This window comes from Rhinolophus ferrumequinum (assembly GCF_004115265.2).
Source record: "Rhinolophus ferrumequinum isolate MPI-CBG mRhiFer1 chromosome 5 unlocalized genomic scaffold, mRhiFer1_v1.p scaffold_110_arrow_ctg1, whole genome shotgun sequence".
Lineage (NCBI taxonomy): Eukaryota > Metazoa > Chordata > Mammalia > Chiroptera > Rhinolophidae > Rhinolophus > Rhinolophus ferrumequinum.
This window is the reverse complement of record NW_022680355.1, coordinates 16,853,261-16,870,915: the sequence shown is the minus strand read 5'-3', so window position 1 is coordinate 16,870,915 and position 17,655 is coordinate 16,853,261. Positions and strand designations below refer to the sequence as shown.

Below are 17,655 nucleotides of genomic sequence, written 5' to 3'. Positions count from 1 at the left end.
GCAGACCCACAGAGCACCAATATTTTAGAGATGGAAGAAGAGGAGGTGCCCCCAAAAGTGACTGAGGTTGTTAGGAGCAAAACCAGGACCTTGCAATGCCAGAGAGCCAACGAAAGAATGTTTTTAAGAAGGAGCGGCCTTTATAAGACAACCATGATTAAAAGTTCTTTATATATATATATATATATATATATATATATATATATATATATATACACATATATATATACACATATATATATATATATATATATATATATATTAAAAAAAAAAAGGAATGGGCAACAGGGACCACAAAGAGCACGTGACATCTACTATTCGGTCAGAACCAGAGAGAGAGGAATATTCCCCTCCCACCACTGGGCACATCTTACAAGCCTCCTGACAATCTCTTTTCTCGGAGACCCTTATTTCATTGCTCTGGTTTCTTCTACTGGACACAATCCCATATCCTTCCCCGTCTTCCCCCCAGGTCCTTCCACGTGACCTCTGGAATTCTGTTGCATGATTTACAAACCTCGCAACATTCTTAACCTCTTCCCCGAACACTCCTTATACTCCTGTCCTAACTGGAATCTGTTTTTCCCAAAGGACACTGGTAGTAAGTGAAGCTATTCATTGCCCACACCCACACCCTTCCAATAGTGAGGTGGCGTTAATGCCTCCTGCTTCCTCGCTGACATTTCCTTATCATGGTCCTCTAACTCTTTGTAAACCTCCAGTCCTCTGAGGGACATGTGGCAGTGGTGTTAACTAATCTCCACTTGCCAACAGTCCCTACAAAAGCATGTTGTAGGAGAACGCTCAGTGGAAAAGTGTTTGTTTACTTAGATGAGGAAAGACCGTAATACAGTATATATAGCATGAGTCTGCTTTCTGTTAATATGTGTGTATGTATATGTAGCATATAATATATATTTCATTATATAGTTTATATAGTATCATATTAGTATACATACTTTATATATGCATATATATCTATATACATATTTCATTTATAGAAAGGAAACAGACCAGAAGCTTAGTGAAAATTCCTGATTTTTTGTTTGTTTGTTTTTGTATTTTTGCTTATCATATTTTCTAAGTTTTCCACAATGGACATGTACAATAGAGCTCTTCAAACTGTATCCATTGAACAGACTTGCTGCCTACTGCATTCTGAAAGCTTTTGATTAGTGGGTTCTCTCCAGTGCTCTGGGTATGTCCGTCCTCACTAGGTGACTATCTGCTGGTAAGAATCAGTTAGATTTGTTCCTAAGACTGCTGCTGGGGAAAAGGTGAAATATTAGGGGAGAAATTATAACACTCTAGACAGATTTTACAATCAGATTGCTTTCACAAGCTTTCTTTAAATACTTGCAGAGATGCAAACAAAAATAAATATTTAGGTCAAAATACTTGAGGCATCTCTCACGTCTTTATGATAATCCTTGCTTCAATGATTTTCTAAAAATTAACTCACCAACTTCTAGTTTCAAATGCATTGGATACAAGTGTTTCTGCTGTTTTTCTTCTGTAGCAAATAATAGAAGTATTTGTTTAAAAATATATATTTAAAACAATGAAACCTTTAATGAAAAAAATTAATTAGAAGATTTAAAGAATATAAAATAAATAAGAGATAAAAATATTTAAAAGGATGGGAGAACAGCAATAGAATGCATATGTTTTTCATTTTAAAACTTCCTATTACTGCATATGTCAAAGAGTTATTGTGACAGAAAAATGAATGCCTTTATGTTAGGCATAATAAAATATTGCCCAAATAACTTAGAACTCATGATATCTCCAAAAGTTCAGAGGAATTTAAGTTAAATCCCTAAGTCAGAAGGAAGAAGGAAAACAAGAACAGGACACACACACACTCTTCTTCGAAACAAAATGGGAAATATTAGAGGCATTCAGGAAACCAATATTTCAGCTCAGAAAACCAGAACAGAGCAGATGCTCAAGAAATATGTGTTATTACTTGAATGAAAAAAGTCCTGAGACTCAGCATATTGTAACAGAGTCACAGAAGCTTCATGATGAAAGTTTTCCAGAGCCCTCGAGGGCTGTGGTAGATCTTTCTTGCTCACTCGGAGTCCCCCCTTTCTGAGAGCTGCACCCTCCCATTCCAGGGGGTGGGTTCCGGCAGCTATGTCTACATCACTCCATTTTGCTTGTCTCCAAGGTCATGGATTCCAGAGACACCTGAGTCAAGGTGGGTCAGATTCAACCGTTCCAGATTTTGCGATTTAGAACTGAGAGCTAAGTTGTAAGAAAAGAGCCTGAGACTGCTGTCTTTAGAAAAGCCTGCTTGCAAGGTTGGCCCTGGGCTGGTGTCGGGGCGCTTGGGTTTCAGGAGCGGCCTCACCTAAAGCTAACTGATAAGGGTGGTCCATGTGCCTGGACTGTTTGTGCAAACAATGTGCCTTATGCTAAACACCTGTTCTCCTGGGAGTCTGGGATTTTGGCACATGCAGAGGGTGTTTACATGAACATGCCCCAGTGAAAGTCTTGGGTACCTACTGTCTAATAGGCTTCCCTGGGCAAAAACATTGCATATATGTTGCAGTGCTTTTGTAGCTTGAAGAGGTGTGCATTCTGTGTCACCACTCTTGGGACAGGGAGCAGAAGGAAGCCTATACAATGGTACCTCCAGATTCTAGCTGTGCCTTTTTCCATTCTGATCCAGCTGTGTATGCCTGTTACATCACGGTAATAAATCTTGGCCTTGAGTACAACTATATGCTGAGTGCCATGAGTCTTTCTGGCAAATCTCCGATTGTGGCATGATCTGGAGGACACCCAACACACGTTATGGCTGATACGGGAGCTGAGTACATTAACAGCTGTGCCCTATGAGCTCAGACTCGCCTTCTGCCAATATTCCCAGAGTTAGCTCTGGTTTATTCCGCACATCCTTCCGTTCTAGGAGACACCTGTATCTTTCAAATAAAGTCTCCTCTTTGCTTAAGATAGCCAGCGTAGGTTTCTGTTACCTGTGACCAAAAGAATCTTAGCTAATACAAGAAGTAAAAAAAAGAAATTATGATAGGGTTATCTACATCAATTACTTTACTCTCTGCTGTAAGCAAACACGGTGCAGGCACTGAATAGTGTTTTATTTTCAGGAAGAAAAGTGTTCATATTAACCAGCATAAGTACACTGACAGACAAACTCAACTAAACTTAGTGCTTAAAGCAAAAGTCAATACAGTTCCTTTTTATTATGGAACTGGTCATAAACAGCCTCCCCCACAAAATACCTGGATCATACCACAGTCTATTTCCATTCAAGGCAGCATATGCTTAAAGCAAGTAGTAATGTTATGTATCTATAAAAACACTGAAGGCTCCAAGAAAGGGAAATTTTTAATTGGGGTCCTTTAGGACCCTATAAAAATGAGATGGCTGCCTCCAGCTTTAACTTAGGAACTTCATAGATAACCACATTAAAAGCTAAGACTTTGTACTAGAATACTATATTCTGTACAACAAACTCAGATAGACCTAGGCTGTGCAACAGAATTCATTTCACATCATATACATACATACACACACACACACACACACACACACACACACACACACATGCACTTTAAATGGAAACCTTGTTCTGGACCTTTCAATTTTTTCCTAATCCTTTCTTAAATCATTGCCAAGGTAGATGCATAAGGGTCACAGATCGATAATAAACGACAGTGACCAGTTATTAAGTACTAACTTTTGCTGCACATTGTGTTGGATTTTTCACACATCCTCTTACCTAATCCTTGCAACAGCTCTGAAATAGGTGTCCTTATCTGCAGAAGAGCAAACTGAGGCTCAAAGAGGTTAAGTGACTTGCAAAAGGCAACACAGGTAATGAAGCTGGAATTTGAACTCAAAAATATTTGACTTTGGGGTGGCCGGTTAGTTCAGTTGGTTAGAGCACATGCTCTTAACAACAAGGTTGCCAGTTCAATTCCCACATGGTCCAGCGAGTTGCGCCCTCCACAACTAGATTGAAGACAAGGACAACGTGAGCTGAGCTACCGCTGAGCTGCCGGTGGGCATCTGGATGGCTCAGTTGGTTAGAGTGCTAGAGTGCGAGCTCTTAACAATAAGGTTGCTGGTTCGATTTCCCCCCATGGGATGGTGGGCTGCACCCCCTGCAACTAGATTGAAAACGGCGACTGGACTTGGAGCTGAGCTGCGACCTCCACAACTAGATTGAAGGACAGTCATTTGACTTGGAGCTGATGGGCCCTGAAGAAACACACTGTTACCCAATAAAATGAAATATATACATAATCTGAAAATGAGTTAGAAATTAAAAAAAAACACATATTTGACTTCAATCCAGTGTTTTAACAAAAATTGAAAAGGAAAGTCCAGAGCCTATGGAAAAAAGGGATGAGAAAACTAGACGTCATTGAGACTTTTTTTTTTTAAAGTACAACAGCTAATGTCATTAGGCTTTTTGGTCTTCATTTGTGCTCCAGAATTATCTAGATTTTTAAAAACTCTCTAATGCAGTAGGATTTTCTTCAATCATTTGACTTCAGTAAAGAAAGACTCCTATTATTTCTAATACACAACATACCTACAACCTCTCACTTCAACTATTAAAGCTCAGTGCCAAGGTCAGTGACCACTAAACGCTGTTTGGAATCCTATGTCTCTCTCTCCTGATGATCTCTAAATTCTGCCACTTGTTTTATAACCGAAATCCTCCATAACGAAATTTATACCTGTGAATCACCACTCCTAAACCCACCTCCATTTTAAATTGGGATTATTGAGAAACAGATTCAAGTTTACTTGGAAATTGAGGTTTCCCGAGGTTAAAGTACACACTGTTAGTAACAGCCATCACAGGTCAAATTTTAACTAGTGAAACTACTGCCATCCAAAAGGTGACTAGAAACAAATCCAATATCTCTTTAAAGCTTAAGACAATGGAAGTCTTAGTAAATGATAGAGTCATCCTGTGAAGGTAATGATTTTTAGCCATGATAAACATGTGAAGAAAGAAGGCTGATGGAAGGGCAAAGAGAAGGGAGACACTGTAACTGTGACCATAACTCCTCCCACTTCATTATGTCACCTTTGATGTGGGAGGATGCCTTGAGTCCATTTTTCAGTAGGGTTTATCCTTTGATTTACTTTGCCAGTACTGAAGTTACGTGACTCATCACACGAACTCAATCATTCCTCTAAGCCAAGATGGTACCTCTTAGGACAATGGACAGGCAACATGAAAAAGACCAGAGCCATCAAACCACGTCCCGGGCCTCATCAGCCTCCTGTCCTGATTAATGGAACTGACCGTAAGCTTTCAGACCAGCTCAGACTTTTACTTATCTTACTTAAGTCACTGTGATTCCAGATTTCCGGCGCATCCCCTGAACTCATCCTGCCTAATACAGAATTTGGTACCCGAGGTAGTTTGCTGCCATAACAGAACCTAAAATGCATGACTGGCTTAGCAGTCAGGCCGTGGGTGCCAAGGACCCAGACAGTTCAGACTAGAAAGCTGATGAGCAGTGTGATGCTATGTGACAAACATTTGGTAAAACTGTCACCTATGGAATCCTGAAAGGCAGACTACATGCCAGGGAGCCTATCACCCAGGCTGTGTGTTCACTCTTTCCTGTCACTTTCAGGAAAGCCTGGGAGAAAGATGAGGTCAGAGTGGAACTGGCTAACCAGCAAGAAGACATGGCAGGAAATTCACTCTACAGGGAGGGACTCTCTGTCTGTGGCCTCAGTACCCAGAAGGCAGACCCTGGCAAGTTTGGAGAATGAGAAGTAGTTAGAAAAAGTGGTTCTGAAGAGCCTGTCTTAGCAGGAGATAAGATAACAGACAAAACCCTTCTTCAAGTACCTTCTATACGCATTCTCTGCTAGACAAGGGGAGCCAGTTGAGACTTCAAGATTCAGTAAAGGGTATTGCCCTCCCACTCAAGACTACATTTTGGTTGCTCTCAAGGGAAGCACTATTAAATTTAGGGAGGTGAATGGGTAGAACACAGAAGCAGTAAGTAAAAAACCAGAGTTTTCAGGCTTAAAAACTAGGTTTGGATGAGTTTTTTGACTGGGCAATTTGCTTATTGAATGACCAGAAGCAAAAAGACTGCAGACTTACGAATTTTATAAGAAAAATTATACTGCCAAAGAATTCCCAACTCTGGCCAGAAAAAAACAAACAAAAAAACCCCTGTAATTGCTGACCCTCTAAAGTAACTCTCGGGCGCCTGACCTTATCAAAATAAAGTAGGTTACAGAACTGATGTAGTCCCCAAGGAGGGCATACTGCCCAATGCCCACGTCAGAGATGGCCACAGAAGATAATGGGTGAAGAAGAACCCATAAGCCAAAGCCAGGGGAATGGGCAGAGGGCAGAGTTGATGGGCCAAATAAACTCGTGAATTTACTACATAGACACATCAAGAGGCTTTTATCACTCCTTCCCAATAGGATTTGGTAACTGGTTTCAATTAGTGGCTGCTATAGATTTCTTCATTCGTTCCTTTTATGGATGGGAGTTTTCTTTGTATACGGAATGTATAAGTGGGTGGCATTTCATAAAATTACAGACCATGAGGAGCCACCATCAGATCTGACGGAGAGGACGGTACATTCTCCAGAGATAATGGACTTTGAGCTGGATTCAGGAATCGAGTGAAGGATGAATACATTCTATGTATGGAAAGAAAAGCTTAGAATATTTGCCGCAAAAGGTCAAGTGTCGTGATTACCAGTTTTTCCATTTTCTATTTTCTTCTTCTCTCTCAAGATAATTTTCAGCTGGTACATGGCCGCCATGAATAAAGACTATGCTTTCTAGTCTCCCTTACAGGTATATAAAGACAGATGACCAATGAGATACTATTGGAAGTGATAGATGCAACTCTTCTTCCCTCTTCTCCCACACAGCCAAGTAGGAGATTAATGGTTTACAAAAAGACTTATTACAATGTAATGTTATAAGTTCTGAAACAGAAAGAAGGAAAACTGTCACAGATCTACACACAATAGTAATTTTGAAGAAAGTTACAAAATGGCCCACTTGCCTTTAAGTTATATTCAAAGTATTAAAAAAATAAGAAAAATGAAAATACAATTATTACCCTTAGCAACAAAATGCCCTAAGCCAGATCCCATAAGAATCCCAGTACTGCTTTCACTCTTCCCTCCCAGTACACACAAGATCATACCTTTGGCCTGCTGTTCTAACCTAATACTAAACTTTCAAATTTCACCAAGCAAGTTCATTACTAGTGGGAGAAGCATGTACAATTTGGTAATGAGGGAAGAAGGATGGTTATATATAAAATCAACTCTGGAGGTATTTTTCAAACCACACTGGCCCAAAGCTCCCAAGATTATTTAGATACAGTCTTCCAGTTAAGAACCACCCACCCAGGTTTTTCCAAGTCAAGGCCAAATCTCAGTTGCCAGGATGTTAACAGAAAGCAAACAGAGACCCAACTGCAAGGGAAAACCTCAAACGAGATCACAATAACTGTGCACTGAGCAGACACTAATATGATCTTAAATGAACAAGAGAATGTCAAACACATCTTGCACATACATTCCTTATGACTGAAACAGTATTTGGCCACAGGTGGCCATCGACCACCAGTTAGAGAATTACCTGGGGTACTTGATAAAAATACATGTTCCTGAATTTACCTCATCTCAGACCACTGAATTAGAACCTGAGAGCGGGGAGAGGGAGAGAAAGAGGCCTGGGAACTAGCATTTTAAATATCATTCAAAGTGATTTGAAAGCACACAAGCTTGAGGAATAACTGATGTATAAAATTCTTGACGCTCAATTTGCAAAGTTAAATAAGACATCTATAGTCTTATTCTCAAGGGATTAACAATCTAGTTGGCCAAAATGCCTTCTTAAAGAAACCCCATTGCATTCAAGATAGAGAAATCAGGTTTATTTACAACGTTCCCAGAGATCAAGTAAAAAATATTGAGGTTCCAATGTGTGATGTTAAGATCCAAAGGTCAAGTGCTTAGATCATGAAAGGCATTTTCATTGTTAATCTAATAAACAAAGATGGCCCAATGATTTTCTTCTAATAATTCATCTGTATTCATCTTCTACTCTGTGAGGATGAATAAAGATACAATAACCGTGCAGCATAAATCAAATAATCAAAATTAACCCCTTGCGTATGAGCATGCAACAGAGAGAGAGGTTCCAAAAACTGATATTCATGTCTTCTAATCCATTAAAACTCCAGTAACATGGTTCTAAATTCAGCAAAGAGTTTTAAACTCTGAAATTCAAGAGGCTAGCCAGAGGACACAAACGGATAATAAATACCGTGCTGTGCTCCAAGATCACCTACTAAATGCCCTCCTCACCCAATCAGTACAGTCCGCGGTAATCGCCACGTTCCCGCTCACAAAAGCCTTGGAGATAGCCCTGAAAATGTATCCTTGGGTAAACTCCAGGAGCTGGGAGATCTTAGAACTTTCTTTTTCCTGCAGCCCCGCCTCTGCAAAGACCTAAGTTCCCACAAGTTTAAGGAATAGAACTCACAAAACAAGTCCGAACTCGGAAGGTGAGTTCACCCAAGCGTGGAACCGACGTTGAGACCCTAACCTCAAGGTTCCTCAAGTACCGAGGCTGGACGGGGGTGACCCCGACGCTGACAACGCCCACGCGGGCCTCCCTGTGCCCCCTCCCCTCCCCTTGCTCCCCACCTGCCTGCGCTCACACGCAGGCCCCCTGAAGCCCGATCCCCCCACAGCAGCACCCCAGGGCAGGCCCGGCACGGGGGCTCCGCTTCCCCAGTCCGCAGGCCCACGGCCTGGCCCCATCCCGGACCTGGGGGGCGCGCCAAGCCGCCGCGGGGTTCCCGGCTCTCGGGCTTCCTTGGCCGGTAGCCGTAGACACCCCTTTCCGTCTGGTAGCCACGCCCGAGGAGGAGCGAAGGGGTCCGGCCGAGGGTCCGTCTTGCTGCTGTCACAGTGGCCGAGGCCATGTTCCGCTTGCTCTCCTGGTCCAGAGAGCGTGGGGCAGCAGACGCTGCAAGCAGGGAGGGTCGCTTCAGGGACGCCTCCAGCCCGGAGCGCACCACCCGGGAGGCGGGGGCTTCGCCCCTGGACAACGCCCCCGTGCCTGATTGGCCGGGGGCCGGCCCCTCGGAGCCAATCCAGAGCAGGGGTCGACGAGGCGAAGCCACGCCCCGGGACCCGGCGGGGCTCGCACTGTCCTAGAGGCTGGGGGTGGCCTTGGATTTGGGAAGTGTGAAGTGTTGAGCCGAGCGTTACCTGCTTTCTGGTACAAACCGTGATGTCTCTGTATCTCCTGCAGCCTCCGGCCAGAAGTATTCACCCACCATCCTTGGTTGGAAGCCACAGAACTTAACCACACAGACACGATATAGGTTGTCATACAGAAAGGAAAATTTAGCGACTGGGTGCATAGAAAGTGGCTGGGACTGAGACCAAGGGACGCAAGGAGAAAAGATCGCATGAAGGAGCCAGAAAATCAATCTCTCTCCCCCTTTTGCCCCCCTCTCAGGAAACATTGTGCGAGAAAGTACAAAATAGGGGAGGAGTAACCTATAAGAAAGGTGTAGACTAGGAGTGAAAAGAAATTGGGCATGGAAGATTTCAGCAATGTAAAGATATTTGAGGTTGTCCATTGCTCTATCTCTGACAGTTTCCCCAATTATTTTATTCTGACTCACCTTTAACGTTGCCACTATGGTGGGGGAGGAAGGAAATCTGAATCCTTCCCTCGTCTGTCATCCATCGTTCTAGTCAGCTGTGCCGCTTACTCCAAACTCCTAAGAACATTACGTAAATGAGCCGAGGATATGAGCTTCACTCATTCAACCGCTATGCCCACAGCGAACTCCGCTAGCTTAAAAGATTAATAAGATACAGTGTCTTTAATCGGTTCCCAGTTCAGTTGCAGACTGAACTCAACACACGATGTGAGAGATGCTACGATACAGTCACGTGCAGGTGCCCTGCATGCACAGAGGAAACGCATCCAGCACAAGCAGGTGTGTCCGGGGACCTCCACGTGGAAGGGACACTAGGGCAAACTCTTCCGGGATGAAGTTTGTTATGGTGATTTAGATTTTTTTTTTCTTCCTCACGATTTTAGCATGAGAGAGTCTGGCACATGGTTGAAACACTTTACAAAATATTAAATCAAAAACACAGGAGAGAAAGATAATTCAATGGACTGAGGTCCACGTAGAGGTGAGAGGGGACGGGATCCAAGCACAAAAAATGCTACAAAGAAGAAACACGTCCTCCATTGATTCAGATAGCAAAAAGAGAAGATAGGTGCAAAAGCAGTCAGAGTTATAGATTCAGTGGTGGGATTCTGAGGGAGTTTCTTTTATGTGAAGTATGAGGCCAGTTAATTTCCCCCAAAGAATCGTCTGAGAAGGTGCTGGGGAGTGGGGAGGTGAGAAAGGTGAGGACAGTATGAATCTGTTATTGAGGAGAGTAATAAAATGTAGAAGATCGTCTTCAAGTTTTGAGGCCACCCGGTTGAGGTTGGTGACCATGAATCGAGAGATACTAATTTCTGTTCTTTTGTGATTTTCTCCATTAGTGCTCAGTTGTCTTGGTACAGAGGTCGGAAGGATGTTGATTAGATTCACCCAGGGCTGGAGTTTTTCCAGGCAAATGTGATAGAAAAGCCAAGAGGCAAAAACATTTAAGATATTAGAGAACAACTCAAATAATAACACATGGACTCTACAGTGGGAAATAAAAAAGGCTAGCAAATATAAGAATGGACTAATGAAAAAAGGGGAGGGACAAAAAGGGGAAGTTGGCAGTTCCAAAGCAGTTAAAGAATAGGTAAACTGGAGGTACTTGAGATTCTGAGCTAGAAAAACAGAAGGTCATAGTCAGAAAATGGGATATTTGCAGTGACAATTGTAGAGGTGATGCAAATTTTAGTAATGACCAGGAAGTTGTTTCGCTAATGTGGTGGAGGGGAGAAAGTCATCAGAGGTGAAAAGGTCAAGAAACTGAGAGGCCAGGTTTGTCAATGAATTGCCTTAGGGACATTAATATCACCTTGGAATTGGCAGGAATAGAAGTAGTGGAAGACTCTTACTCATGAGTTAAAGCCTTCAGTGAATGAAGAGGAGTGACTACGGTAGGAAGTTAGCATGCGATGCTGAGGAGAAGAAGGTGTCCATTATGCATGGATTCAAATCAGCAGGAAATTTTGCAAAAATTTAGGCAGTGACTGGGAATAAAGATGATATAGATCCCATCTTTAGACCCAAAATACACCCCAAAATAATTCTCAAATATGTCCACTCTCCATCATTATCACTCGGTTGAGGCCATCAACACCCCTTTCCAGGAGTAAAACGGTAGCTTCCTAAATGGTATTTTTGCCGTGGGTCTTTCCTTGCCTTGCCATACTTCTTCCACACTGAGTCAGAGTTATTTCTTAAAATTAATATCTAATTCACACCGCTATTGCCTGACACCTTTTCATGGTTCTCTGTTCTTGGATAAAGTCTAAATGTTTTAACATAGCTTTAAAGTTCTTTAAAGACCACTGACCTTGGCTCATTTCTTAAAATTCCCATCTGCCCATTTTCCAACCAGAATCTTCAATGTACCATGCTTTCCCACACTTCCGAACTGCTTTCCTTTGCAATCGCATTCACACTCATGACTTTAATGGACAATAACATAAGAATGACACCAAGTACAAATCACCAACATAGTACATGTCTCTTCTGAACTCATGATCCACATATGCGGAATATGGTTTACCGACATCTTCACTTTTTAATATATCGCTATGAACCCACGATATGTTACAATATTATCATTTTGGAAATTGGTAGCCCACAGGTCCCAACCAAACTGCTGATGTGTGCTTTGTATGCCATCACAATGTCTTAATCTTTAAAAATTGGATGCTAGGGGCTGACCCGGTGGCTCAGGCGGTTAAAGCTCCATGCTTCTAACTCCGAGGGCTGCCAGTTCGATTCCCACAGGGACCAGTAGGCTCTCAACCACAAGGTTGCCAGTTCAACTCCTCAAGTCCCGCAAGGGATGGTGGCCTCGGCCCCCTGCAACTAAGATTGAACACGGCACCTTGAGCTGAGCTACCGCTGAGCTCCCAGATGGCTCAGTTGGTTGGAATATGACCTCTTAACCACAAGGTTGCCGGTTCGACTCCTGCAAGGGATGGTGGGCTGCGACCCCTGCAACTAGAAAACGGCAACTGGACCTGGAGCTGAGCTGCACCCTCCACAACTAAGACTGAAAGGACAACAACTTGACTTGGAAAAAAAAAAAAGGCCTGGAAATACACACTGTTCCCCAATAAAGTCCTGTTCCCCTTCCCCAATAAAAAAAAAAAAAAAGTCAAATATATATGGGCATTGGCATTGCCAAGATGGCTGTTTATAAATAAATAAATAAAAATAAAATAAAAATTGGATGCTAATATTAAAATGTGGAAGGTCACATATTAAAGTCCAGATTTCTGTTTTTTCTTAAAAAATTAGATCTAGACACACTGAACACACAATGGAAGTCTTGGTGTGCAGGAGTCCAGACCCTGTGCCCAGCATCTCTCAGCAGCTGGCTTAGAAGAGACACCCTGGTGGATCTGCACGTGGGGGTGGGGGGCGGGACTCTGCACTCAGTCAGCTCCACCCCCAGCCTTCTGGAGCTGGCCCCTATGCTCCCAGGCCTTGAGGTTTGGACCTGCCGGCCTTCTTAGGGCAGACACAGATGGCAGCTAGGAAATAAATGGAACCAAACAAGGCAGTAGTAGCATGTTGAGGAGAAAGTAAAGATCTAATGAATCTGCGTTTAGATCTAATGAATGAAGCTGAGAGGGGCAGCCCCTACTAGCTGTCTGGTGTTAGGTCTCCTTGGGGCTGACAGGTGTCTTGCTCCCCTGCCCAGGCACCTCATCAGAAGGCCCGATGCCCGGAGGCAGAGGTGAGGATGCGGATGCAGAGGGGGCAGCTGAGCTCTCTGAGGCCACAGTCAACCTCCCCCATCTCTTTCTCCAGCCCCCGTAGCCCAGGAGACCGCAGCAGGTGGGACCCACACTTGTATTAGAGATGTTCAGAATAGTAGGGTAAAATGACCAATCATTCAGACCTACGAGGGTACAGAGAAAAAGGTTAAATTTATTCAAATGAATGCTTTCAGCTGAAAAATAACATCTTTTCTTTATTGTTGTTACTTAATCTCATTTTGTAATGCAGGGTCTCAGCTCCTGCTCCCTGCACCAGAACGCAGGATATGGTGAGGCCAAAAAGGAACACCCACGGAGCCATAGATAGGGGAGTCATACCACTGTATTCTCGATGGCGGCTTGTCGAGACACAAAAGCAAACATCTGCCAGTACCCCAACAGTGGGTCTTCCTGCACCACAGTCTCTCTAGTGGCCTGGGAGATACAGGAAGTAAATATCCGCCAGTTCCACTACATGGTGGTATGTTCCCAAGGAAACAGTCAAGCGGTCCATCAAATCAGGGATGGAAGGCAATTCCTCATAGTCCACAGTCATTCGCCAGGGCTGTGCGTTGGCCCCAAAATATGTGCCCTCCCCACAGGGCAAGGGCTCCAAGTCCTCCCCAACCTGGGGGTGAGGGATGACCTCAACCTCACCTGCATCCTCCACCCTCCACCGAGGACTCAGAAAGCGTTTCCTCCTGGGACTACAAGTCCCGCATCTGGCCTGCCTCAGTAAGCACTTCCCACACAGCCGCAATAACATTTGCTTTCTCTGGCCTAAGCCGGTTGGAGAACCATCCACGTCTTCCCACCCCTCCACAGGGGTCCAGCTCTCCAGCAGCTGCATGGCCCTTCCTGTGCTGGTCGGAACCCTTCTCGGCGGGCCAAGTATCCGAGTGGGTGGTGGCCCCAGCGCAAGATGTCTGCAACCCTCGGAGCCTACGGCAGCAGCAGCCTACCAAAAAGCAGGAGATGCCTGCTCTCTGGCCAACGGGCAGGCGTGCCATCCGGAGGCTCGAGAGGACCACCAATTCACCGAGGGGTCACGTTCCTACCAAGCAGATTGCTTTTCCTGTTCCTGGCGCCGCTCCTTACGGGCTTCCTGAGACTGAGTGTTCATACACACAAACTGCTCCACCGCCCTTTGGAGAGCTTTAGTCGGCACCATACCCTGTTCGCTGCACATGCAGGGTCTTAGCTCCCGCTCCCCACACCAGAACGCAGGGATATGGTGAGGTCAAAAAGGAATACCCACGGAGCCATAGATAGGGGAGTCATACCACTATATTCTCGATGGCGACTGGTCGAGACACAAAAGCAAACATCTGCCAGTACCCCAACGAGGGGTCTTCCTGCACCCCAGTCTCGCTGGCGGCTGGGGGAGACACAGGAAGTAGGATCCACACAATCCGCCATCCACCATCTGCCCTTGCTAACCCCACATGCTAGCTGCAATCCACCGTCCGCTTCTCTGCCAACCAACCAACCCCTTGCTAAGTGCAATCTGCCCTTGCTAGCTCAGCCACGGCAGTTATATCAGTGGCTAACTGGTAAGAGCTGATGGCCACCCAGCCACAGCGGATGGCCATCTGATGACAGTGAAGGCCATTGAATAACTGAGCCAGCTCTCTGGGACTCTGTCTCCACACATTTCTTCTCCCTTTAACAGAAATATCTTTTAAAAATGACTGTTTCTTAATTTCTTTACTTTCCTCTAGCTAATACTAAGGGTTTTATCTTTGTTTTCATAATTTCTACACCCGCCACACCATACACACACATTGTGCAATATATCATTAAAAAAATATATATATATATAACATGTAATATTAAAATAAAAATTATCACATTAGTTATTTATTGTAAGAAATTACTCCACAATGTAGTGGCTTGAAACAACAAACATGTTATCTTATAGATTTTGTAGGTCAGTAATATAGACACAGCTTAGTTCAGTGCCTTTGGCTCAAGGGCTCTCAGAAGGTTGCAGTCAGCCTGTCATTGAGATTGTGATCATCTGACTGCTCAACTGAGGGGAGAATCAACTTCCCCTCTCTTTACAGGGTTGGGCGGGATTGAGTTCCTCACTGGCTATCGGCCAGGAGCCTCCCTGGGTTCTTTGCTGTGCTGACCTCTCCAAAGGGTAGTTCACAACTACCCTTAGGCAGCTGGCTACCCTAAGTGTGTGTGTGTGTGTGTGTGTGTGGAGGGGGTGCCACAGAGACCCCTAAAGGAATCCACAACATTCTGTAAACGAATAGTGGTACTAACATCTCGTTACTCCTACTGCATATATTCACCCGAAGTTAGTGACTTAACCCAGCCGGCGTTTGAGAGGATTACACAAAGACATGAATACCAGGAGGCAGGGATCCTTGAGGGCCATCTTAAAGACCACCTACCATACCCACGTGATCATTTTTAGAAATATTTCAGTGAAGGGTGAACAGCATTCATCCTTTTGGCCTATCAGTCATGTACTTTGTTATGTAACTCTTCCACTGGCTGCTATGACACCTTGCCACAAATGATAATTATTAGCTTGTTATTATTATTATTATTATTATTATTATTAAATTGATACTGAATGTTGGGTGTGAAATTAGTACAAAGTGGCATTTTGTTCTAAGCCTCTTTAGATGAGTCTTTCATTACATTGGAAGGAAGGGGGTAAAACACAATGGAATGGCAATTTCTACAGCTTCCGTAGGGAAAACTTAGGGAAATACAATGTATATATTATGTCTGCAGTGCAGGACATTTTGGAAGAAAAATAAGCTAGAAATGACACCCATTCCTTTATCTTACCCTTAGCAACTGATACAAGAAGTGAAGTGATGCCAGAAGACTCTCTGGGTAATAACTTTTATTTTCCAGCTATTTCTCAATGTGCCATTATCGTCCTGGGTTACGAAGGAAACCATTTTTCACTTGGATTCTTAAACACTTGGAAGCAATAAGGTGTGTGGCCAAAATTAAATTAAAATAATGAAGTTGGAAATCATAAAGTGTAATCTACTTTTTAAAATGATGCATCTGAGTCACAGACAGATTATAAATGACTTGCCCTCGTTTTACTGCATTTCATGTGCAGTAGCCAGACTCTAAGACGGGACACGAGGTCTTTAATTCCCAGCCCGGTTCTCTTTCCTTTGTGCTGTCGCAGGCAGTCTGAGCCACACACTGGTCTGACCCAGGCAGACATTTTTGTTTTATTATACATATTGGTCTATCTTGTTAGAACTAGATTATAAAAACCATGTCTTTTCTTGTTCTACATTCTAATTTCGTGAAAGAGGACATCTCTATTATCGGTGTGTGGTATTCAGTTATGTAAGGTAGGGAAAACATTTTAGAATGGGAGGACATATTATATAAAAGTGTGAACTTTGGAATCAGGCAGTCCTGACTGGAAATTGTATTTAGTAGCTGTCATTCTGGGTATATTATTTAACTATGCTAAGTCCTGGTTTCTCCCTCTAGAAAAACAAGGAAAATAGAATCATTGTCAGGTGGACTAATGCCTGGCACACTCTAAGAGATGTCTGTTCATTTCTCTCCATTCATCCATTCAACCACTCAGTTTTAAAAACTTGAATTACCTTTAATGGAAATGACAAAAAGGGGTACAGAATCCTGTATTTGGACTGTTAAGCATTGGTATATTGCTTAGTAAATAGAAATGAAACTCCAGTCTGATTGTTTCCTCTAAAATGTTGTTTTCACTCTAGTTTAACCCCACACATGCCTGCATCAGTACACAGGGTTTTGTTCCTCTTCTAAGAAAACATGTGTAGGGGAGGAAAAATTTTTCCTTTTCCCTCTTAGGTTCTTTCAGTGGGAGTGTGCCAATGAAACAAACAAAAGACAGATCAACAGGAGAAAAGGCATAGAACTTTTATTACAATTTATGTGCTCAGGCACAGGAATTCACAGAAAAGAAGTGAAACACAAAGAAGCAGTTAGGCTCGGTGCTTACATACTGTTTTGACAAAGGAAAGGGGGCTTGAGTTTTAAGGGACCACAAATAATGGGGAAGTGACTAGGAAATACATGGGGAAACGAATGGAAGATAAGGGTTATTTTAGTTAAGACCTGTTTATGAAAACCCATCGGGGTGCTGACACTTCATCTCCAGTGATATGAGTCACTCTCCTCTTTCTATACGGGGGTTAGGGGTGCAGTGTGGACACTTTCATAAAGGGAAATTCATGCCCTGCTTTTAGGCAGATACAGCACTGTTCTGGAGAACGCTTCCTGCCTTCTTGTTGATTCTCGATTGCCTTTAGCTCAAAATAATCCTTACAATGAAGTGGCATATCCTGATTCCCTTTAGCACCACTAACTAAAAGAATAAACATAGAAAAAGGAGTAGATGGGGTTAAAAACCAATATTAAGTTGTTTTGGGCTCTTCAGTTTTGAAGTATATGTGTAATATTTCATTACAGCTGTCCCACAGCAAAGATTTAGCAATACAGGTCAGGAATTAAAGAATTAAGACCAGTTAGATGACATAGTGTTAGCTTTCTCACCACTTATCCATTAGTTCCCCCAAAGAATATTGAGAATGATTAGTCTGCTGGACAAACTGAAATGAAACGAGAATTAGAGATATTTACAAACCTTTGTCATCATTGGTTTTAATAGCTGAGGATATGCTTCTTTCTTTTCTCTTTTT

The 17,655-nt window shown here is 43.2% G+C and overlaps 1 protein-coding gene across 2 annotated transcripts in view; it reads right to left on the bottom strand.

Moving 5' to 3' along the window:
- The window catches only part of DHTKD1 (dehydrogenase E1 and transketolase domain containing 1), a 43,190-nt gene extending 33,271 nt beyond the window's left edge, over positions 1-9,919 (bottom strand). The window contains exon 1 of one of the 2 annotated variants that reach the window (XM_033100660.1): positions 9,693-9,919. In XM_033100660.1, the coding sequence (XP_032956551.1) occupies positions 9,693-9,753 (61 nt within the window). In that variant the 5' untranslated portion in view covers positions 9,754-9,919. Of the gene's footprint in view, positions 1-8,824; positions 9,091-9,692 lie in introns of those variants that run through there. The other variant, XM_033100659.1, reaches the window with a different exon arrangement.
- Positions 9,920-17,655: the final 7,736 nt, after the last annotated feature.